The following is a 23,261-nucleotide window of genomic DNA, read 5'->3' as shown; positions in this document are numbered from 1 at the left end:
GGAACAAAAACGTTATTCTGAAATCCACAAACCGGTTAATAACGTTTTTTTTTCCGTTCTCTATATTTCATACAAGTGCACGATTTTGTTTGAGGAGTAACCATGGCGACAGTCTTTTAGTTCGGCTACTGTATGAGGGGAAACATGCATACAGCAACAGCATTTTGTCTCTGACTGTACTTGTCTGTTTTCTAATAATAATAATAAAAATAAAAAAAAACAGCATTTTGCTTCACCTGAGCTCTTGCCGCCGATTGATAAAATATTGAGGAGCATTGGCCAATCAGAGTGCGACTGCGCATTGTATGGAGAAACTTCCTGGGTAAATTTTAGGATATGCTTCTCCTCAGAGATTTTGATAGGAAACTAGAACTAAACTGTCTCTGTTCTCCTGGCTTTCTCGTAGTGATTGGAAGTTGGCTCTAATAAACCCGCCCTAAAGTTGTTGACCACCAATATCAAATAAGTTTTTGTAAGAGAAATGACACTTTACCCACTTCAGTCTCATTCACGGACAGTCTACAGAGTTTTATATTGACACCATGGAGAGCAAAATAGAACATGTCTTGAGATCGGTGTTGGGATTCCTACAGGACCACAGTCTATGATTTGCAAAGGAATTGGATAGGCGATTTGATGAACCTAATTCGCAGAGTGCTCTCGAGAGGCAACTGGTGGGTAAGTCATGTTTAGCTTACTACTTGTAATGGCACCGCCGAGTGCCTCGATGTTCAATGCGGTTATGGCAAATTATGTTGTAAAGTTACTGAAGTGCTTTTGTTGTGCGCAGCGTATCCCACTGTCGGTTGTAGAGAAGAGAGGTGAGAGCTGGTGTTTTATGTGCTGTAATCAAGGACGTCTTATTTATCTGTTGTTGTGGTCAATGCGGGATAAAGTCATTCGTGGCAGATGGACAGACGCTAACTGACGTTAGCTGGCCCGCTCAATGTTTCGATGGTTTCCAGTATTGCGCAATATTTCCTGGCTGTCATCACGAACAGTAGGCTAGGTCGCGTGTGACAACAAGCAGGGACTAGAGAAAGACAGCGCATTTGTTGTTGTTTAAGTTATTATTCTCTTCTGTCGTGCAGAGGGCTGGGCTGATGGGATGGACTACGTGGAAACTCTTACTATTTTGTGACGCTTCTGTTAGGCTACAAAAGGTCTCCGGTTTTGTGGTGATGGACTTGCACTGGGATGGTTGGTTGCCGATATCTGAGAGCATATCCGAGGTTTCAGGCTATGCAACCTGTCCCTTCTTTAGAACTAGTGACCCCTTGCATCGTGCACATCTCAAAACAGTTTGGGATTTTTTTGTGGCGCAAACTGTGTCCCTTTTACTTACACGTTTCACTTGCTGCAAACCTCATCGATGGCCTATTAAATAGAGCTAGGCAAGAACTGATATCCATGCCTATCGACACCTCTTATTATGCTGACGTTTACCTGCGCTATTCCAGAGATTTTTTAGGAACTCTCTCTGGCTATTCTGTATTGTGCCTCCCTAATCAACATCCACCCACCGCTACTGGGCTGGCATAGGCTACTTTTGTTAAGAATTATAGGTATCCGGTTAAATCTGCCAGGATGGATAGCCCATCTGAGTGTTTTTGGGTGTGTTATTATTTTTGAGAATAGCTGTGTAAATCAAGGGGAAATAATGAGTACGTCTATTCTAAGATAAAGTCCACGAAAATAGACTTAATATGGCCGTTAAACACTGCAGGAACGTTAAGAACGAACGTTATTTTTTGTTCCGAACCGGTTCAGGAACGATATTTTTGTGGGGGAACGATTGCAGGAACGAAAACGTTAAACTGAAACTTGCCTGAACAGTTCGGAACGGAACGTTTGAAAAATAATTTCGTTTTCAAGCCCTGATACATATGCAAAGAAATGCAAACTTAGTGAAGGTAGAGATTACATACATACACACACACACACACGCACATACGCATATACAGACTTAATTTTGAGTTCACAACGAAATACCCATATTCTTTTTCACACATACACACACATTTTTTGAGTTCAGAACAAAATACTCACATTCACGACACCACTTTGTTTGATATATCTGCCAGGAACTGGTTTGGTTTTTGGAGTATTTACTGGTGTGACGTATGTAAGCCTGTGGACCTTGTTTTAATTTTGTGTGTTTGCGTGTGTGTGTTTCCAGGGTTCCTCCGAGTAAAGGGGTGTGTGAGGAGACGCGTAAGGCGCTGGAGCGTTCTCTACTGGACTGCACCTTCCGGCTGCAGGGCCGCAACAACCGCACCTGGGTGGCCGAACTGGTCTTCTCCAACTGCCCCCTCACCAGCACATCTAGCAAGGAACAGAGTAAGCAGCATCTTACTTAAATTGACTGAAAACGTCAGACTTACATTCCATGGCAAACAGGTGCTACTTCTCCGGTACAGCACAGCTGTTTTTTAAATATAAAAAATTCTCTTTGGATGCAAGGACAGTGGGGCTTGTGTCCACCAAATAACACATACTTGCACAGCTGACTGGGAGTTGGCATTCATTCAAACGCTATGGATCTTAATCAACAAACTTAAATTTTCCAAAACGTCAATAATTGAATTTAAACACAGGTGTTCATAATATTGTGTGTGTGTGTGTGTGTGTGTGTCTGTGTTTGTGATGACAGCGTCGACGCGGCACGTGTACCTGACCTATGAGAACCCTCTGTCGGAGCCGGTGGGTGGGCGCAAGGTGGTGGAGATGTTCCTCAATGACTGGAACAGCATCAGCCAACTTTACGAGTGTGTGCTGGAGTTCTCGCGCTGCCTCTCAGGTGTGTGTGGTTTTTTTTTTGTCTTTTTGATATGCTTTTGCCTTACGTGAGTGTGTGTGTGTGTGAGAGAGAGAGTTAGACAGAGAAAGTGAGACAGGGAGAGAGAGAGCGAGTCAGAGAGAGAGCGCTAGTCAGAGAGAGAGACAGGGAGACAGACAGGGTGAGAGAGAAAAAGTATTCTTCCTTTTGGGGATTTTTTCTCTGTTTATGGGTAAACAAGCATGGGTCTAAGTATTTGTAGTTTGCCAAAAAGGGTATATTCATCCCACCACTCTCCACCCCATTTCTGAAATTAACTAATAGAGTCTGGCGGCCCTTTATGGTGCTGATGTGCAATCACGCCTCATGAACAATAAAAGCATAAAATCCAATTTACACCCAGTCGCAGCCTTTCCTCAACACAGCTAGTCAGGCACGAGGTTCATTTCGTGAGGCTCATTTAAGTTTTCTATGCCGCGTTAACCAGAAAAATACAACCAAATACAGAGAGGAGGAGAGGCACGCTAATGCCTTCTGAAGAGCACATTAGCAAAACTATTTTACCAAATGAACAGTTCGATTAACAGTGTAATCTTGAGGTTTGATGACACGATTTAAGAATTAATAGTAATCTATCATGAACAAATTCATTAGACGGAATTGAATATAGGACTTCAGTGCGTGTGTGCTCGTTTCATTTTTCTGGTATGCCTATTCTGCATGAGGCTAATTTTCCTGGAGAGTGCCCTAATGTATGTTGTGTTGTTCTCTGCAGAAATGCCTTCCTACCTGAGTCTGTTCTCAGAGATCCGGCTATACAACTACCGTAAGCTGGTCCTGTGCTACGGCAACACTAAGGGAAGCTCGGTGAGTGGCCACAGGTGTCACACACACACACACACACACACACACACACACACACACACACACACACACACACACACACACACACACACACACACACACACACACACACACACACACATACATACAGAAAATTGTAGGGCACAAAAATATACAGTTCTATCAGACAGCCTTCCTTTGAAAGACAGAGAAATTTGTTACTCGAACACGACTAATTGTCCAGATATTAGGACCTGTTTTGGTTAGAGTTCTCTCACACACACACGCATACACAACGGCTTGGCACCTGCCAATGGGCACCTGTCCAATGCTGGTAAAACTTGGCTGTGGCTACTAACAGTTTCAGTCTCACTAACCAATTTGACTGAAACTTCTTGGGTACACCACATCAGTAGTACGCATAGAGCCTTCACATGCCCTGTTGCTACGTGCCTTCATGGTAACGAAAAAAAGACTGATACCAAAATTAGCTATTGAGATTTTGTGATTTGGGAGAACGTCTTGCCCCAGTGGCCGTTAAGCAAAAATTTTAGTGTCAATCCCTGATATACACATACACACACACACTCCGCACACAAACTCTAAAAGGGGCAGCAGCACACAGCTGGGCCGTGGCACTGTAGTCCCCAACACATGCTCCCAGTCAGAGGAGGCTTCCACAAGGCAGCACAGAGCAGTCTTTATGGGCCAGGCGGACAGCCAGGAGATGCTCCCTACACAAAGCTTCCTCTGTAGTGTGTGTGTGAGAGAGTGTGAGCCTGTGTGTGTGTGTGTCTGTGTGTGTGTGGCCTCTTCCCAATAGGGCTACTAACACACATACTAGCAGTTTTTTTTGCTTTATCCCCTATATGCAGCCATTCAATATCAGTGCTTTGGCTGTTTTATCCATTGAAGTGAGGCACTGCCAAAGCTTGACGGAGGTGGTTATTAATTGTATTAATTACATTTGAGGAGCTATTGAAGAGGCCATTTACACAGTGGAGTTGAAATGCTTTTATGATATCTTACACTGTGGAATGCAATTAATCTCCTTCTTCAGTCAGTCAGTCTTCCCCCCTTCATCATTCTCTCACACAAACACACACACACACACACACACACACACGCACACACGCACACACGCACGCGCGCACGCGCGCGCACCGACATCGTCATTGTTATCTCCTCCTCCTCCTCCTCCTCCTCCTCCTCCTCCTCCTCCTCCTCCTCCTCCTTCCTTGCCTCACTCGTTCATCATTGCATTACATTGCACTTAGTGACTTAGTGATTTTTTTCAGGGTATTGGTTACAGTCCCTGGAGCAGTCAGGTGCCTTGCTCAAGGGCCCCTCCGCTATGCAGTGCGGTAGGGACCCTGGAGTGGAAGGGTGTGCATTCCAACCTTCAACTCGGAGCAACCAAAGCCTACTGGTTAGGCAGATGGGCTTTAGACCAATCATCTCCCAGTCAGAACTTATGCTCATCCAGTTTCTTTTATCCTGTTGCAGGATCAAAGGTTAAGTTCATGTAAGACAAGGAAGAACCGCACACCGATGAGCTCCCTTTTAATCCATTTTTATTTCTGTGACGTTTCGGGCCACCACGGGCCTTCCTCAGACTCTGAGCACATTGTTCTCAAGGGAGCTCATCGGTGTGTGTGCGGTTCTTCCTTGCTTTTACCTGCCCCGTCATCTCCTGATCTCCATGCTGTGTGTGCTCTCTGCTCCACCAGGTGACGATCCAGTGGAACTCCAGTACGCACCGCTTCCACCTCTCCCTGGGCACGGTGGGGCCCAACTCAGGCTGCAGCAACTGCCACAACATCATCCTTCACCAGCTGCAGGAGATGTTCAACAAGACCCCCAACACCGTGCAGCTCCTACAGGTACCTCTTCATTACACCCAGACATGTTCACACACACACTCACACTTGAGCAGGATGCACAGACACACACACACACACACACACACACACACACACACACACACACACACACACACACACACACACACACACACACACACACACACACACACACAGACACACACAAGGCACGTTCAGACACACACACACTCATACTATATTACACTTGGCTGACATTTTTATCCAAAACGACGCAGTGCAAGGTATCGGTTACAGTCCTTGGAGCAGTGTGGGGTTAGCTGTCTTGCTCAAGGGTAGCTCATGCTTGGATGCGGTAGGGAGTGATGAGGCTGGGATTTGAACCTGGAACCTCTAGTCTAAAGCCCATCTCCTTAACCACTAGGTCACGGCTACACACATGCACACTCACACCTGCTGCTGTTTGTGTCCCCAATTCAAAACAAGTTATTGAAGGAACACAGTTGTGCAAGTTGAACAGGTTTCTCATGCACAATTTGTTTAAATGACCAAGACACTGAAAAAAAGTAGCCCGTAGCAAAGACACAAATGTACACACGCACACGCACACGCACACGCACACCCTGTCTGAACCCGACCCCAACCCAGACCCATGGCTCTGAGGTGATTTGCTTGTGTGTTGCATGCTCTCTGCTCTCCCCTGGAGAGCTGCAGACAAGACAGAACTAGAGTGCAGCTCATGTTGCATTTGTTATTGGCTAGGGTTTCAGCAGGTTGCATCACTCTCCTCTTATAAAGTCATCCTGCAGAGGAACGAAGACAGAACAAAGAGGGATGTTTTTTTTTAGTTTCTCAACTGCTTGTAATATGCACAGTGCCCCTTAGAATGTCACCGGGCCAAATAGTGCAGTTATGAAATGATGAAAAGACTATCTTGCATAAAGGCTGTTGTTAATTATAGACACTTTGGTTATAGGGAAGGAGTGTAGACACCCCTAAGTGTCTAAAATTGGAGATGTGAAGAAGTGTGTCCTCACTTGAACTCAAAAGCTCTCTACGTTTCCTCTCGTTAGTGCCTTGCTAATGACTGTGTTTTTCTTTTTAATAAACTGACTAAGCAGGTTTTGCCTGTGCATTTTGTATCTCCTGTCCAAATCATTTTAATTTGCATAACACGCTTCGCAGAAACCTGGCTTGTGTGAAGCCAGTCAGGTGGGTTCAGGAGATATCTTATGCACTTGTTTCTGTTACTAATAGACACATTATTTTTGTTGTTGGTTGTTGGATTAGGGATGTCTTGTGTGTTTTTTCTTCTTCTTTTTTTGTCCTTCTTGTAATGTTTTTGTTGCCCTTTGGATGGATGTTGATGTCTAATTAGGTTTTAATAGGTTAAATGGTGAAATTAAAATATTGTTTTACGTGCCGGTATGTATTTACTGTGCTTGTTGTTCTCCTTCTGCTCTTTAATGTGTAGACCTCTTTTTATGCAAAATATTTGGCGTGGAATGGCCCATATTGCCTCTGTATCTCTTTGGTGACGTGTCTGCTTATGTCCTTCTTCTCTGTTCCCCAGGTGCTGTTCGACACACAGGGGCCGCTGAACGCCATCAACAAGCTGCCCACGGTGCCCATGCTGGGCCTGACGCAGCGCACCAACACGGCCTACCAGTGCTTCTCCATCCTGCCCCAGTCGCCCACGCACATCCGGCTGGCCTTCCGCAACATGTACTGCATAGACATCTACTGCCGCAGCCGGGGCGTGGTGGCCATCCGTGACGGAGCCTACAGCCTCTTCGACAACACCAAGATTGTGGAAGGCTTCTACCCTGCACCGGGACTCAAGGTAACCCACCATGCGCCAAACCAGGCCTATCTATCAATCTAACCCTTGACTTATTTATTGAGTATGGCACAAAGGTGATCTGGTGTGCTAGGTAAAACCCATGGCCCCTTTATGCACACCTGCTGAGCACCTCCAATTTATCTGGATGTTTGCAAAATCATGATGAAGACGCTTTGTCAAAACATCAGTCTTAGGCACTTAAAATAAATAATTAATAACAAAAAAGACATCCGTGTGGCACCAGATTTTCTCCCCTTTTTCCCCCCCATGTCTAGTCCACTGGTTGCAACGGATTGTCACTAGAAGTGCGGAGCACGTGTTTTACTTTGTTCCTCGGGCCGATCTGAATTTGTGTGATTACAATGTGTGGCCATCCAAGTGAGAGCAGTGGGCTTCTATCCTGCAACAGGGCTCACTGTACCCAATACCGTATCCACGCACAGTCATATAGGGTTGCCAAAAATGACCTGGTCATATCAGGAAGTCAACACAACTCGTACAGTTACGAAGAGTAGCCATGCGTGGTTGAAGGGTTCCTGATGGCTTTTTGTGTTCATATTAAAGCTGCTTCTTAGAAAAATACAAATAATACTGTTTGGCATCCTCATTTGAAAAACAAGGCCACTAGTCTTAAATCATGTGCAAATTCTTTCTTTAAAAAAAAAAAAACCCAAACTGTTTCTGACTCACCGATACAGTGCCTTCTACAGTTGCTTGCAGGCAATTAAAAATCTTTGAAAAAAGCAGATTACAGCTTTGCTCTGATTTACAATTGAGGATACATCTGTAGTGGGATATGCCTGATCCATTTTGAGAATTAAATAGAAATTATTGAAAAAAAAGTGTTTGAACAATCTGTGGCGCAGCTGTTGTCTTGGCATCGTACATCTGTGTGGTGTCTCAGCATCTGCTCCTTAGTTTGCGGCACACAAACACAAATCTAATGTACATACACCTACAACATTTATTTAATGAACACATTTCTTCTAATATTTCTGTGGTGAAATGTGATGATGCAAGGATAGACATGAGTGGTTGTGATGTGTGCATCAGTTATAGATCAGATTTTTCATGCTCATGTTTTACAGCTCATGTGGCTTTGCACGTTACATTACATTGCATAACATTACACATACATGATGCGTTTATACGATGCCCCTTACATTTGTTTCGGTACGGAGTATTTGGTTAAAGGCCAACTTCCGATAAAACACAGTTTTACTCACTTCTTTTGAATATCGGACGGTCACCCCAAGTTAAACTCACTTGCAAGGCTCACATAGCGGTGCGTGTTTCCCGGTGTTTCCCAATTGACATAAATAATGCAGAGAACCGAGCGAATCATGAAAGCCTTTCTGTGTTGCGTCACATCGAAAGAAGACGTTGCCCATAAAGGTTTATGTCGACCCATTTTTCTAAAAACATGTCGAGTAATTGTTTTTTGTTTGTTTTCAAAACAAGCAACGTCTGGTGGCCCGAAACCTAGCTTAGTTTAGCTATCAGCTGGCTGCTACTCTCACATACACACAGAGCTCAAAGCCTCATACACACAGCATGCCCACTTTGGTTGCTCCGTGCCTGCAGCTTGCCAAGGGGTCGCTGTCGAAAAAGCACAGCCCTGGTACCACCTGGGGAAGTAGCGACTCCGTTTCCCATTGCAATCTGTCCGAGAACAGGTGACTGAGCCAATCAGAGATGCATTTCCACGAGAGCAGGAGGAGTGAGCCAATCAGAGACGCTTTTCCACGAGAAACCCGGAACACCCTCTCGTTTCTCCACAAGCCACCTTGCTAGCTTGCAAAAATGGCTTGAAACAAAGCAACCAGAACGTTTTTTTTTAAAAACGGGACCAACGCGTAACACATTCAATAACAATGGGGAACACAGCAATATTAATGAAATGACGTTGAGAGGACATCTTTAAGTAAAGTCCGCAGGATACTGTATGTAATACTGGAATAAATAAGCGTTCACATTCAATAATGAATGTTTTGCTTTGCGTTTCCTCTCGAAGGCGTTCCTAAACATGTTTGTGGACAGCACCAGGATACTGTACGTAATACTGTAATAAATCAGCGTTTGCAATAATGAAAGTTTTGGTTTGCGTTCCTCTTGTAGACGTTCCTGAACATGTTTGTGGACAGCAACCAGGATGCTCGGCGGCGTTCGGTGAACGAGGACGACAACCCCCCGTCCCCCGGCCTGGACATGGACTCTCTGATGGGCCACATGCAGCAGCCACAGCAGCCAATGAAGGGACAGGGGGGAGGAGTCTACCCACCCCTCATGTCCCCGCCCAACGCGTATCCTAGCAACATCACGCCCTCGCCCTCCATGATCCCCACGCAGTCACCTGGTGAGGATGAGGGAGTGTTTGTGTGTGTGTGTGTCAGGTGTTTGTGTGTGTGTGTCAGGTGTTTGTGTGTGTGTGTCAGGTGTTTGTGTGTGTGTGTCAGGTGTTTGTGTGTTTGTGTGTTTGTGTGTCAGGTGTGTGTGTGTGTGTGTGTGTCAGGTGTGTGTGTGTCAGGTGTGTGTCGTGTGTGTGTGTGTGTGTGTGTGTGTCAGGTGTGTGTCAGGTGTGTGTATGTGTGTGTATGTGTGTGTGTGTGTGTCAGGTGTGTGTCAGGTGTTTGTGTGTGTCAGGTGTTTGTGTGTGTCAGGTGTGTGTCAGGTGTTTGTGTGTCAGTTTGTATGACTGTTGTCACTTGATCTGGTGTGCGTTTGGTCATAAAGCTTCGATTTGTATTTGTTCCTTCTCCATCTCCATTCTTGGGAGTGCCATGTGCTGTTGCTGTTGATGTCAGTGTCTGCACGTTTGGCACCGTGTGTCATTGCATAATGCGCACACGCACACACTTGTCTTTAGTCTAAGATGCCTCACTGGTTTTTGGTTGCACATTCAATGACTCCGAAAATATGGAAATCCATTATGTCATATGTTTTATACATTTTCTTGGACATTGTCATGCCCGGGCAGAATGGCATGCCTTCAGTTGTTCAGTTGCCATTGTCATCATGTCTCCCAGTTGAGTTGGTCCCATCCCCACCTTGGCCTCATCCTCATCCCAGTGCTGCTTTGCCGTGTAGCTGTGTGTTCGTTCTTGTACTTACAGTCCTGTGGCGTCCGTGCCAGTATGGCTCAATGTAAATCTTCTTCAAACACCTGCGCTTGGTTACCAAGAGATGAAACTATGCCGCTCACTCAGGTTTCTTTTACATTGTCCATCCCTCTGCAGTGCAGATAGTTAACGGTAAAACAATTGTCCTCAGCAGTCTGGCAAAGCTGATTTGAAAGCTGTCTGCTTTACGTTGAACCATACTGGCGAGTGAGAGCATGTGATCTTTAGTTGGTTGGTTTTGTTGGTTGGCACCCACTGACTGGTGGATGTGTGTGCACTAGGGACCATCCACGCGGCCAACTCCCCTAGCGGAGCCCTGAGGGCCCCCTCCCCTTTCGGGCCCACCCCGTCCCCCTCCTCCCTGGGCGTTAGCATGGGCCAGACCTCCAACTTTGCCAGCCCACATGGTAAGTCTGTAGCCATGTGCAAGTGCATGTCAGGAAAGAAAACGTGTATGGGCCTACTAGATGACTTGGTTAGGGCATTGAGCTTGTGCATGTGTGTGTGTGTGTGTGTGCTGGGGTGCTGAAATGACCATGAAGATCCACATTAAAAACTGGCATTGGATGGCTGAAGGCTTGATTTTAATCGGGTCTTTCTTTGGGTTTCAGTAAACGCACACCGTTTGAGGTGCGTACGGCAGACAATTAGACTCAACTTGAAAAAGAATGGTCGTCGCACACTCAGAACTTCATGCAGTTACATTTAATAAGACCAACGTTTCGGCTTACGCCTTCATCAGGGTCATCTTGATTTTACTCGAGAAAATGGAAGAACGACACATTTCGGTTGAGCCACAGTGTTGGTTAGACCCAGAGCCATGGATGTAAGAGTTGAGCTAATCCCATTGACCTCCGTGTTCCATTTGTACACAAAAATGACTACTCATGTAGCCTTTGACAGACAGATTGGCAAAAATAGTTCCAGTAAGTGATTGTTGAACTTAGAAAGTGCAGTAATGGTAGCTGTAATTAATTTTAATCAATTCTTTACGTAAGCTTTGCTTGTTATGTAGTGGTTCCGTGTTAGTCTCTAGTGAAAAGAAAGCAACTGCCTAGAATTATTAGAATCTACTCGAATCGTGCCACCAACCGACTCGATGTTATCCGGTTGTCCCAACTCTGAATTCCATGGCTCTGGCTAGACCAAAACAGCTTTACCCATGTGCCAGTGTGAACTTGTGAACGTCACTTGGGTTGTTGATTGATTTAGCTGGACTGTGATCTCTCTGGATGTCTTCTGTGTTTGTGTCACACTTGTACATTTCACACTGTGAATGAACACAAAACCCACTCATACACATACACATACGAATTGCCACCGCCCACACACACACTCCAGTGTGGCAACAGACAAATTCCCTCTCGCCTCTTGTCTGAGTCGAGGCTCTTTCTGTTGGCACTGAAGGAAAACAATCGAAGACGTGCAGTAGATCTCTGTCAGGGTTCTGAGAGATGGCGAGAAACAGAAAAAAAGTGTGTGTGTGTGTGTTTGTGTTGTACTTATGGAGAAGAGGTGTGTGTGTGGGTTAAAATGAGCGATGCAAGCAAAGGGAAGAAGATGAAAGGGGATGTAGTGTATCAAAAGAAGAATTGCATGATGATGATGATGGTGATGATGATGGTGTGTGTGTGTGTATGTGTGTGTCCAGGCTCCTGCTGAGCCTGCTTTCATCTGAGAGAGGGCTGGATCCTCAGACAGACTGCTGTGTGGGGGTGCAGCACTTTCTGCTTAGACACACACACACACACACACACATACACGCACACGGGGAGATGTGTATGCACACAAACAAGTGTAACGCGTACGCACTGAATCCTTTCCTAAATCTTGAGAACAAAGCAGTGTTGGGTAATTCATCGGTGGTGGTCTGTGGGCTTTATGAATACCTGAGAGCAGCAGTGGGATGTTGCGCTGATGCTAATAATGGCGATGATGGTACTGCTGTTGACCTGCTACACCATAATGATGCCATGGGTTTTATGCTTTATGTAATGGAATGACTAATGTAGGCCGCTAACCACACACACACACACACACACACACACACACACACACACACACACACACACACACACACACACACACACACACACCTTCATTTCCCCTCTCTCTCTCTCTCTCTCTCTCTCTCTCTCTCTCTCTCTCTCTCTCTCTCTCTCTCTCTCTCTAAATCATTTGAAAAGCTTTTACATATGCATGTGCACTACAGATGTTGGTTACACGAAGTGGCAGTATTATGAGGTGTATAATATAATGTGTAAATAAATTGCATAGCACAGCTGCTGTTGTAGTTTGAACCTAAAAAGAGGTTAAAGATGTGATCATATTGTGTGTTATGTGATCGTATTGTTTGATCATACTTTACATTACATTTGGCTGACACTTTTACCAAAAAAGCTATATACAATCGAATCAAAGACATCGATCAGAGCATACATCCAGAGACAGATATATACTTAAAGAATCTCTGATGCATCACTTGCAGGTACAAAATGCACAGGAAATATACAGAACAATAAGTGCAGATGCCAAGTTGGGTTAGTGTTAAGCCAGGCGATTTCAAGTACTTGACTCCTGGCGATTTTGTGTCAGATTTTGACCTCGGGCTGTGGCGCACACATAAAGAAAATCGCAACTGTCAATCTTATCCCTGGTTGTGACCACGCACCCAAGACGACGCCCGATGTGTTTGATTTCTACAATTTGCCATCGGCGACTCTTTGAGCTGCCAAAGTTCTATCTTAGAACGTTGCACACGACAAGGAAATCTTTCCCGACAATCGCTTACGATGGTCCTGGGAGGTAACGTTCCACCGATTGTCGTAAGGGGGCTTTTCAGCCGAGAATCGGACCGATAGTCGTGCAGTTTGAACCTAGCTTTACTTGTGACACTCCACCAATTGTGTATGAATTAGGGCTGGGCGATATGGAAAAAAACCTATATCACGATATGGATTACTTTATATCACCATAACGATATATATCACAATATAGCACAATTATGCACGTTTTCAATTATTCTCTTTATTTTCTCTTTATTTTGTCGTATTGCATAACCAATTGTCTTAAAAATGAATCTTTTTATTCTTATATGAACTTGGAGCATGTATAGTGACATGAAATGTAATTAAATGATCTTTAAAGTGGTAGTTCGCTATTTTAGACATTAAGCCCTGTTTGTGTGACTTCTGGGGTGAAGTAGAGATGTTCTCATCACAATTTTGACCTTTGGTGCTGACCGGAGCATTTGGGTATCCAAGACTGCAGCCCCCCCACCTTTACATTGACTCCAATAGACCCCTCAAGCAATCGATTATAAAATGGCATTAAACTTTCGTTTGAGAAGACATGGAACTCACCGTGTGGTCAGTGGTAGACAGCGATAAATTGACCCGAAAATTGCAGCGAAATATGCCTTCTAACTGTTGTTTAGCATTTGGCGGACCTATTTTTCCCCAGACGTCGTTGAATAGCAGTAGACATCCAGCCAGTAGGTAGCGATAGTGTGTTGTTTATGTAGACATCAAGGAGCGAGGTAGAACGGCTATCTTTGAGCGGGACTGGCTACAAAAACTACAGATTGCATACAAACCATAGATAGTAACGTAAACAAACGCACCCCCATTTCCGGTCGCGCGGAGTAATACTAGTCAAACCAATACAATCAATGAAGACGGACAATAATGAATATATCTTCTCTGGAAGCATATTTCGCGGTGATTTTCGAGCCAACGTATCGCTGTCCACCCCTGACCACTCGGTGAGTTTCATGTCTCTGCAAATGAAAGTTTAATGCCATTTTATAATCGATTGCTTGAGGGGTCTATTGGAGTCAATGTAAAGGTGGGGGGGCTGCAGTCTTGGATACCCAAATGCTCCGGTCAGCACCAAAGGTCAAAATTGTGATGAGAACATCTCTACTTCCCCCCAGAAGTCACACAAACAGGGCTTAATGTCTAAAATAGCGAACTACCACTTTAATAGTTTAAAATTCATAAAATTAGTTTATCACAATATGAACGATAGAGGGGAAAGGGCACGATATAAAAAAATGTTATCACGATAACGATATATATATCGTCATATTGCCCAGCACTAGTATGAATAAATATGAGGGAGTGAATTTCACCAAATGAGGAATGAATATAATGCACTATGGTCGATTCCCTCTCTTGATGGCGTGTGTCCGTCCGTGTGTGTGTTTCAGGTGCCCTTGACCCCAGCTCTCCCTACGCCATGGTGTCCCCCAGCCAGCGCGTGGGCAACTGGCCGGGCTCCCCGCAGGTCTCGGGGCCCTCGCCTGGCGCCCGGATCCCTGGCATGTCTCCCGGCAACCCCTCGCTCCACTCGCCCATCCCGGACCCACACTCGCCACGCGCCGCCACAAGTGGGTGTCGTTCTCTGACGGTCTCCCTCTAACTAAGAATGCTGCTTTGTTGGGGATTTAAATGGATGTATAGCGTTATGCTCCAGGCTGTTTGTACTTCTTATTACTGTTCATTTGGTAACACGCTGTGTAAGGCGTGTATTCAAACAATACTGTCAGTGCATTCCTCAAATTCAGTGACTTTTTAATGTTGTCCTGTGCAAAGAAAAATCACAATTATTTTTTCATACCCATGACAGGAATTCCGTAAGTGTGTTCTTATGTGATATCATAAGCACGGCTTCAGTTTCCTGCTTGTGCATTTGCACGTACCAAGCTGTAATGAATGCATACTGTATGTGTGTGTTGTGTGCTTACGTTTATTCCGTGCATCTCTCCCTCCCTCTCCAGGCTCTCAGGCGATGCCGAGCAGCATGCCTCCTCCTCGTAAGCTGCCGCAGCGCTCCTGGGCGGCCTCCATCCCCACCATCCTGACCCACAGTGCCTTGCACATGCTGCTGCTGCCCTCGCCCACGCCGTGCCAGGTGCCGGGGCTGGCGGCCGGTAGCTACCTCTGCTCCCCACTGGAGCGCTTCCTGGGCTCGGTCATCATGCGCCGACACCTGCAGCGCATCATACAGCTGGAGCCCGCGGTGAGCATGGGAGTGTGAGGGATGGTGTTGTGTTTGTATGTGTGCGTGTGTTCATGTGTGCATGGAGGGAGAGTCTTGGAGACTCTCGAGAGCTTGTGTTGAGAAGGGAATGTGAACGTGTGTGTTTGTGTGCACGCGTGTGTGTGTGTTTGTGCGTCCGCATGTGTGTGTACAGAAGTAATTACTTGGGTACACTGCACTCCCTGGTGCTATGTCTCCAGTTAATAATCCTTATGAACTTGAAGTGTGAAGAGTGTTATCCGTCTCTCCTTCCCATGTGCTTGTACAGCAAAATTTTGCATAGGCATGCACAGATGTTGTCCAGGTAGATGGAGAAGTATGCAATTCCAAAGTGAAGCAGAGAGGGTTGGTCTGATAAGGAAGTGGGATAAGAGATGGGAGAGAGCAGCACACTCTGCTTATGATCATTCAGTAAAATGGGATATCACAAGACCTCTCGTTTTTTACTAAATAAAAATGTCTTGAATTTCTCCTTCGCTCTTCTCTATAGATGAAAATTCAAATTTCTGCATTCATAACTTTCAATTGTATGATGTGAACAAACGTACTTATTTATTTATTATTTATTTGTTTTTTGCATTGTTCATTTTTAGTGTCAAATGAAATGTATTACCTATATTGGCCATGAAATAGCCACCGCTGTTTCACTGGCAATAAATGAAGACGGAGACAAATCCCTACACTTATCATCTTGTCCATTTTGCCAGTAAGCAAGGAAACACATTTTTTCCCCCACTGAGTTGTCTTGATTCTTTCTCTTTTCTTCTCCTGTCCGCAGTTGAACATTGTGAACTCCAACGAGCCGGGTGTGATCATGTTCAAGACGGAGGTGCTGAAGTGCCGCGTGGCGCTGAACCCCAAGTCCTACCAGGCGCTGCAGCTGAAGGTCACGCCGGAGAACGCCGGGCCCTGGAGCCAGGAGGAGCTGCAGATCCTCGAGAAGTTCTTCGAGACCAGAGTAAGAACAACTTACATTTTTGTTTGGTGCACCAGGGATCTAAATTAACTTTTTTCCAGCACCAGCCAAAATGGCTCGGAGATGTTAATCCTACTAGCCAAACACACACTCACTAATGGGCCAATGTGGCTAGTAAGCTTTGTTTTTTGATGACCCATAAGTCGATAATCAGAAGAAGAAAAAAACTATGCATCTCTTGTACAGTTATGTAGTTTTTTTTTTCTGAGACTACCAGAGTAAGACACATACATCTCTGACTCCCTCTCCTTGAACATTTCCTTCATTTCCCTTCTCTCTCTCTCTCTCTCTCTCTCTCTCTCTCTCTCTCTCTCTCTCTCTCTCTCTCTCTCTCTGCCTCTACCACCTCTCTTTTGCTTTTTCTCTCCCTTCATCCAAGTTCCTTAATATACACACACACACATATTGTTTTTTGTGTCAATATTCTGTATTTTTGTGTTCAATATTTTTATTCCTCCCCTCTCCTGCTCTCTCCCATTTTGTATTTCCTTCTCTTTGCTCCCTCTTCTCTCCTTTCATCCAAGTTGTTTGAAACAAGATGTTCTGTCTCTCCCTGTACTGTACCTATCTCTGTATTTCACTCTCCTCTCTAATCTCCCATTCCACCTCTTTGTCTTTTCTTTGTCTCACTCCTTCTCCCTGAACATTTCCCTTCATCATTTTCACTCTCTCCCTCTCGTTTGCTCCTCATGCGCTGTCTACCCCCCCCCTCCCTCTCTCCCTCTCTCTCTCTCTCTCTCTCTCTCTCTCTCTCTCTCTCTCTCTCTCTCTCTCTCTCTCTCCCTGAATAATTCCCTTCATCCGCAGCCATTGTGTTTCGTATGCATGTATTCTTTTTGATTTATTGCATGACATCCTCCGTCTTGGGTGAGACCCACACAGAAAGAGGGGTTTTTGTAGAGTTGAAATTGGGGGCAAACTGCTCGGAGATGTTACAATGCTGTAACTGTTCCAAGTCCTACAACTCCCAACCACATGCTTCAGCTAAATATCAGTCATTTATATTGTCAACTTTGGCGCGTCTGTAGTGGCATGACAGAAAAGTGGCATTCGTATTCATCTATTCATTTATTCATCACTTCATTTATTCAATCATCCTTAAATCCTAACGCACATCTCTCGGCTCATCCATCCATCCATCCATCCATCCATCCATCCATCCATCCTCAGTGACAGTCACGGCAGCATTACCATCTCTCCGTAAAAGAAGCCATGACACGAAAGTGTCCAACCCACTCCCCGCCCAGCAATGCAGCAAAGTGAAGTGCATTAGGCTTATGAAATGTCATGGCTATCGAGTGCGCTAGTGAGAGATAGCGGACTTAATGTCGAATAGACATGTCATGTCATTAAGGACACTGCATTGCCAGGACTGCGGTGGGCTTTGGGGCTGCGTTTGCAGGGTCGGGGAGGGTTAGGGGCGCTGCGTTAGTGGGTGAGTGTTTGGGTGGATATGTGTGTGGGGGCAGCAGCGCAGTCGATTTGTATTAGTCTGAGTTCACCCCCGCCTTGCACTGCCATGAGGAAGGTAATTAATTCAACTCGATTAATATGCGGGAGCAGAGCAGGCGTGTGTGAAACCGGGGGAGAAGTCTGAATATTTAACACGGAGTACAGAGAGGGGGAGAGAGAGAGAGAGAGACCGCCATGACAGATGTGACATCAAATGTTCTAAAAGCAGCACCATACTCCTGTGTGTGTCCTATACATTATTACTGAAGTCGGGGGAGTATAACTGTAAGGGGCTTACATTCCTATTTGGAGCCGTTTACGTGTGTGTGCGTGCGTGCGTGCGTGTTGCATAATGCAGATCTCTCCGCTGTTGTTTATGGGCAGTGTCTTTAAATTATGTGCCCTAATTGCCGTTTGTTTAGGGTAGCTAAAGAGGGGGATGAAAGGAGCCAAGGCGGACTGTATAGCTGCACTTTTACCCCCCCCAGTCCATCATAGCAACAGCTGGCCCTTTCACTCAGGATGATTAGCTTTTGTTCTCTCTCCCTCCCTCCCGCTATATTAAAAGACTGTACAAGCTCTCCATCTCTCCCCCCGTTAAAGCAACTGAGGAGGTGGACAGGTTCTGTGTGCGCTTGAGTTTGTGAGTGCGTGTGTCCGCTTGTTGGCAGGGTGCCGTGTGTGTGTGTGTGTGTGTGTGTGTGTGTGTGTGTGTGTGTGTGTGTGTGTGTGTGTGTGTGTGTGTGTGTGTGTGTGTGTGTGTGTGTGTGTGTGTGTGTGTGTGTGTGTGTGTGTGTGTTTTTTGATTGCTGATGTGTTCCTTGCGCTCTGCTGTGTTCCCACAGGTGGCTGGGCCTCCTTTCAAGTATAACACCCTGAATGCTTTCACCAAGCTGCTGGGAGCGCCCATCAACATCCTCCGAGACTGCGTTCGCATCATGAAACTGGAACTGGTAAGCTGTGTGGGTGTGGGTGTTCATGCGCGTGTGCATGGAGTTATTTATTTCTCCTTCATTTTACTATGGTAGTCACATTGAGGTGACTGCCTCTTTTCCAAGTGAGCCTTGATATAGTGCTAGAAAGACCTCTCCAAAGTGTTGTAGAAGGCCATTGCTGTTTGGCAAAGGACAAATATGGATATGACTTCATTTTCTTAGTCTGTCAACACTGAGGTCTGTCTGTGTGAGTTGGTCTTTATTTTGAGGTGAAGAGAGAATATTCTTCTGCATCGTTTTTTCCATTGCGCTTTTCATGGTATTCAGACACTTACTGTTGTCTTATTGTATTATTATATTGTATTGTATTATTGGAGCGCAACATTAAGCCCTTCCCTCTTGCTGTGTGTGTGTGTGTGCGCGTGTGTGTGTCTTGTCTTGTCTTGTCTTCTCCCTCCAGTTCCCTGACCAGGGCTCGCAGCTGAAGTGGAATGTGCAGTTCTGCCTGACCATCCCGCCCAGCGCCCCTCCCATCGCCCCCCCGGGAACCATCGCTGTGGTGCTCAAGTCCAAGATGCTCTTCTTCGTAAGTGGCCCACGTCTCTCTCTCTCCATCTCTCTCTCTCTATCTCTCTCTCTCTCTCTCTCTCTCTCTCTCTCTCTCTCTCTCTCTCTCTCTCTCTCTCTCTCTCTCTCTCTCTCTCTCTTTCTCCTCAGCCCAATCTGTGCTTAACCAGCAGGATGGATGTAATAGAGAAAAAGATGGTTGTGAATGTGATTGTATCTGCTGACTATGGAGACTTGGCTGACTTGGTCAGTGTGTGTTATGGTTATGGGCTTGGACCATCTGCGATGATTTGATGAGGTCCAGCTGGTTGATGTCTGCATGAGAGGACATTTTCTTATCTAATGTGCTGGTTACATGTATGCAGATATTTATAAATACATATGTTTTTAAAAGAAAAAATCTGTTTACGTATAAACACGATGTAGATAAAAAATAAAACCTCCACTGTCATGGAGCATATTTCCACTGTCGTGAAAATACAATATTTTTAAAACTGGAGTTTGGAAGTGCGCATTCTTAAACTCTATTTACGTAACTTAACGAGAGGCCAAGACCAATGCGTTTTCAAAAGAAGCCATATTCGCATACACGGGTTCTAAGACACAGTATATGTAAACGGATAAATATCTGCATATGTGTAAAAACATTGTGCCACCCATTAGCCCGCTAAAAGGGATATTTGTGAAACGTTATTTGTGTTTTGGCTTTTTAGCATTTATTGCGTTATGCGGTGAAAGATGGTGACCGTAATTGAGTGGGAGAGAGAGATTGGGAAGGGATTGGGAAATGATTAGGCTGGAATTCAACCCCGGTCCCTGGTGTAATGGTACGGCCCACTAAGCTACGTCGGCCCCTGAAAGGATGTTTTTAAAAACCTATGTAGGTGTAAACGAGAGGCCGAAACTGATGCGTTTTCTAAAGCCTCCATATATGTTTCTATGGGTTTTTAAGAACAAAAAGAAAATGAACCAAACAAATCGATTTTGTGCCCTGTGACTCGATTATGTGAATTTCGATTCGATTTGATCGATTATCGATTAACTCGATTATTTTACCCAGCCCTAATCCTAATGACCTTCATGGTTATACAGCATTTCAACGTTTGTCCCATTTCCCCCTCCTTCCTCTCCATAGCTCCAGCTGACCCAGAGGGTGCCGGTGCCCCAGGACGCGGTGAGCATCATTGTGCCCATCGTGTATGACATGGCTACGGGTGTGACGCAGCAGGCCGACATCCCGCGCCAGCAGACCTCCTCGGGCAACGCCAACGCAGCCCTCATGGTCAGCGGCATCCTCAGGAGGTTTAACGAGCACCACCCCGCCAGAGCAGGTCAGTAGGAACCCCTCCACCTTACACATCATCGCCATCGCTGCCTCAGAAATCATGACATAGGATAAGCCTTGATTGTTTCTTCCGGAGAGAAACTTTGTTTGGACATGAGTGTGACGTAAAACCAAAAACAGTACAGCAGACAGACAAATGACACATATGTATGCTAAACAAGGAAACATGTAACGTGTTAACAGACAGCTGCAGTTAGTATAATTCTGCATCTTGGCCAAACATTCTTTGCATTTCTAACTGACTTACTAATAAGCTTATTCGAGATACCGCAACGGCTGTATGCGCATTTAGTCAGCAACGCATTCTGGCTCAAAAAGTTGCATGACGGTTAGATTTCCTGTCAAACTTCAAAATTTCGGTGATGTTGCTTCGACGAGGTGACATGTCACATGGTGTCAAACTATCGCGGGATGAATGCGACTGCAGTCAGATCTTGCAACCTCTGCAGTTGCTTATCCCCTCTAACGCTCGCCTGCAGAACGCCACCGAGGTCACGCGCCCATGAACTGGTTGGTCAACAACTCACTCACGTGTGTATATGAGGCTTGTCTCACACCCCTACACAAGTTTGCGCAGGTCCCCACTTCCGCTCCTCCTCACTGCCTGTCCCCCCACTCCTCACACGTGGTGTATTAGTAGGTCAAACTGGTGTGAGCTCATCGTCTCGTTCATATTTGTGGCCGACTTTAAATGCGCTGTTTTAATAACACCCACATCGTGACAACAAGTTCTCGCTCACATGCTTCGTCTATGTGGTCGACAGCAACGGTATCTCGAATAAGCTTAATGTCTGTTATGCCAGACAATGTATGTGTGTGTGTGCATCTGATGTGCAACTGACTGTCCCTTGTTTTAATCAGTCATTGTGCTATACATTAAGTTTGTTATACAAATACAGATGATTGTTGTTATAATACTATGTTTGGGTTGCAATGCCTGTCTTTGTATTCTGCCATTGTGCCCAGTAACTGCTGTCTCTTGTCACTGCCCCTGGTCATTTCTGCCTCTTGCTTTTGGTTGTGGCATTCTCTCCTTGTGTCACTTACTTGTAGCTTGTGTGTTCCTCTACTCACTCTCCACTCTCTCTTTTTGTTTGGGTTTTTCTTGTTGTTCCTGTTTCTGTGCCAGTTATCTTTTTTTCCCCTCTCCCTGTCCTCAACATGTGGCTTTCCTTACGCAATGTTTGTATTTCCTTGTGTGTGCCTGTTGTCTGTTGGTGTTGGGTGTTTTTGTGGCGTCACGTTTCCTTATCTGTCCACCCCAGTGTTTCCTCACTGCAATGGCCTTTTAATAACCCTACTCCCTCTGTTTTTGTTTCCCCCTCTCCACTAAATCGTTGAAGTTTTCTTTTTGGCCATTCTTTAGCTCCCTTTCTTTTTGTCATCTTTTGATGCTATTTTAGCTCAATCACTGCATTTAAAAAAAGAAAAAAGAAACTCACCAAGTCACTCACTCGTCATGACTCATTGTCTGTTTTTGTGTGTCCTTTGACAGGCGAATGTACGATATTCGGGGCTGTGCATGAACTCATGGCCAATCTCAACCTGAACCCTACTGGTCGTCCCTAGAACTGCACCTCATAAAAAAGACTCCAGAGAGCCACTAGTCATTTTGTGGCTTAATCTATTACACAGCAGGTCAAAGATACAGCACCTGCAGCGGCAAACATGGACTACCTTGTATGGAAGAATGGCCACTCGAGTCAGCTATGGCTGCAGGAACTGAACTCTGATGTACAAAATTCTGACCGAAAAAAGGGAGTGGATGATGATGATTATGATGGAAGTGATTTTTTTTCTTCAGTTCTGTGGACTGTACATGAAGATGCAGCTGCAGGAGTGTTTCCGAAAGTGGAGATCAGTGTTGGGGGGGAAAAGTGGAAATCGATTTATTTTTCATTTCATATGCACTTCTTAAATAAAAAAAAGACACAAAGAGGTTTGTTTACTCAGAGCTGTAAATTGTTTTATACTCCTGCCTTTAAAAGAAAGTGTTGGACTTTTGCAAGAAACTTTATCTCTTTTTTGTTTTATAATACAAAATATCAATACTTTTGCGTATTGGGGCTGTGTTCTTTAGTACACTATTTAAATGTTGCTCTTTCTCCCCCTTTTTATGTCTCAATTTGGACTTTTCATTTAAGCCTATCACTTTAAATACTGTACAACTGTGATAACCTTTCTAAGTAAGCTGTATTTTATTATGACCGCTTTGAAATCTGCAGAGAGTGATCAAAGGCCATTTGTGTCTGTGATAATTCTTATTTAATAAATATATCAAAAATGTCAATTGTCTGATTTCAATACAAAAAGTCATGGGTGAGCGGTTAGAGCGGTTAGGGCGTCAGACTTGCATCCCAGAGGTTGCCGGTTCGACTCCCGACCCGCCAGGTTGGTGGGGGGAGTAATCAACCAGTGCTCTCCCCCATCCTCCTCCATGACTGAGGTACCCTGAGCATGGTAACGTCCCACCGCACTGCTGCCCATGGGGCGGCACTGAGGGCTGCCCCCTTGCACG

The 23,261-nt window shown here is 45.2% G+C and overlaps 1 protein-coding gene across 2 annotated transcripts in view; it reads left to right on the top strand.

Moving 5' to 3' along the window:
• The window catches only part of med14 (mediator complex subunit 14), a 44,216-nt gene extending 21,183 nt beyond the window's left edge, over window positions 1-23,033 (top strand). Inside the window, exons 17-30 of one of the 2 annotated variants that reach the window (XM_063213627.1) lie at window positions 2,180-2,340; window positions 2,654-2,800; window positions 3,555-3,646; window positions 5,353-5,505; window positions 7,037-7,306; window positions 9,425-9,662; window positions 10,707-10,832; window positions 14,636-14,815; window positions 15,206-15,447; window positions 16,247-16,426; window positions 18,742-18,849; window positions 19,292-19,417; window positions 20,534-20,729; window positions 22,239-23,033. In XM_063213627.1, coding sequence (XP_063069697.1) covers window positions 2,180-2,340; window positions 2,654-2,800; window positions 3,555-3,646; window positions 5,353-5,505; window positions 7,037-7,306; window positions 9,425-9,662; window positions 10,707-10,832; window positions 14,636-14,815; window positions 15,206-15,447; window positions 16,247-16,426; window positions 18,742-18,849; window positions 19,292-19,417; window positions 20,534-20,729; window positions 22,239-22,312 — 2,293 coding nt within the window. In that variant the 3' untranslated portion in view covers window positions 22,313-23,033. The remainder of the gene's footprint in view (window positions 1-2,179; window positions 2,341-2,653; window positions 2,801-3,554; window positions 3,647-5,352; window positions 5,506-7,036; window positions 7,307-9,424; window positions 9,663-10,706; window positions 10,833-14,635; window positions 14,816-15,205; window positions 15,448-16,246; window positions 16,427-18,741; window positions 18,850-19,291; window positions 19,418-20,533; window positions 20,730-22,238) is intronic. The other variant, XM_063213626.1, reaches the window with a different exon arrangement.
• The last annotated feature ends 228 nt before the right edge of the window (window positions 23,034-23,261 follow it).

Source organism: Engraulis encrasicolus, chromosome 13 (genome assembly GCF_034702125.1).
Source record: "Engraulis encrasicolus isolate BLACKSEA-1 chromosome 13, IST_EnEncr_1.0, whole genome shotgun sequence".
Lineage (NCBI taxonomy): Eukaryota > Metazoa > Chordata > Actinopteri > Clupeiformes > Engraulidae > Engraulis > Engraulis encrasicolus.
Note: the sequence above shows the minus strand (reverse complement) of the source record. Positions and strands in the feature narration are given on the sequence as shown.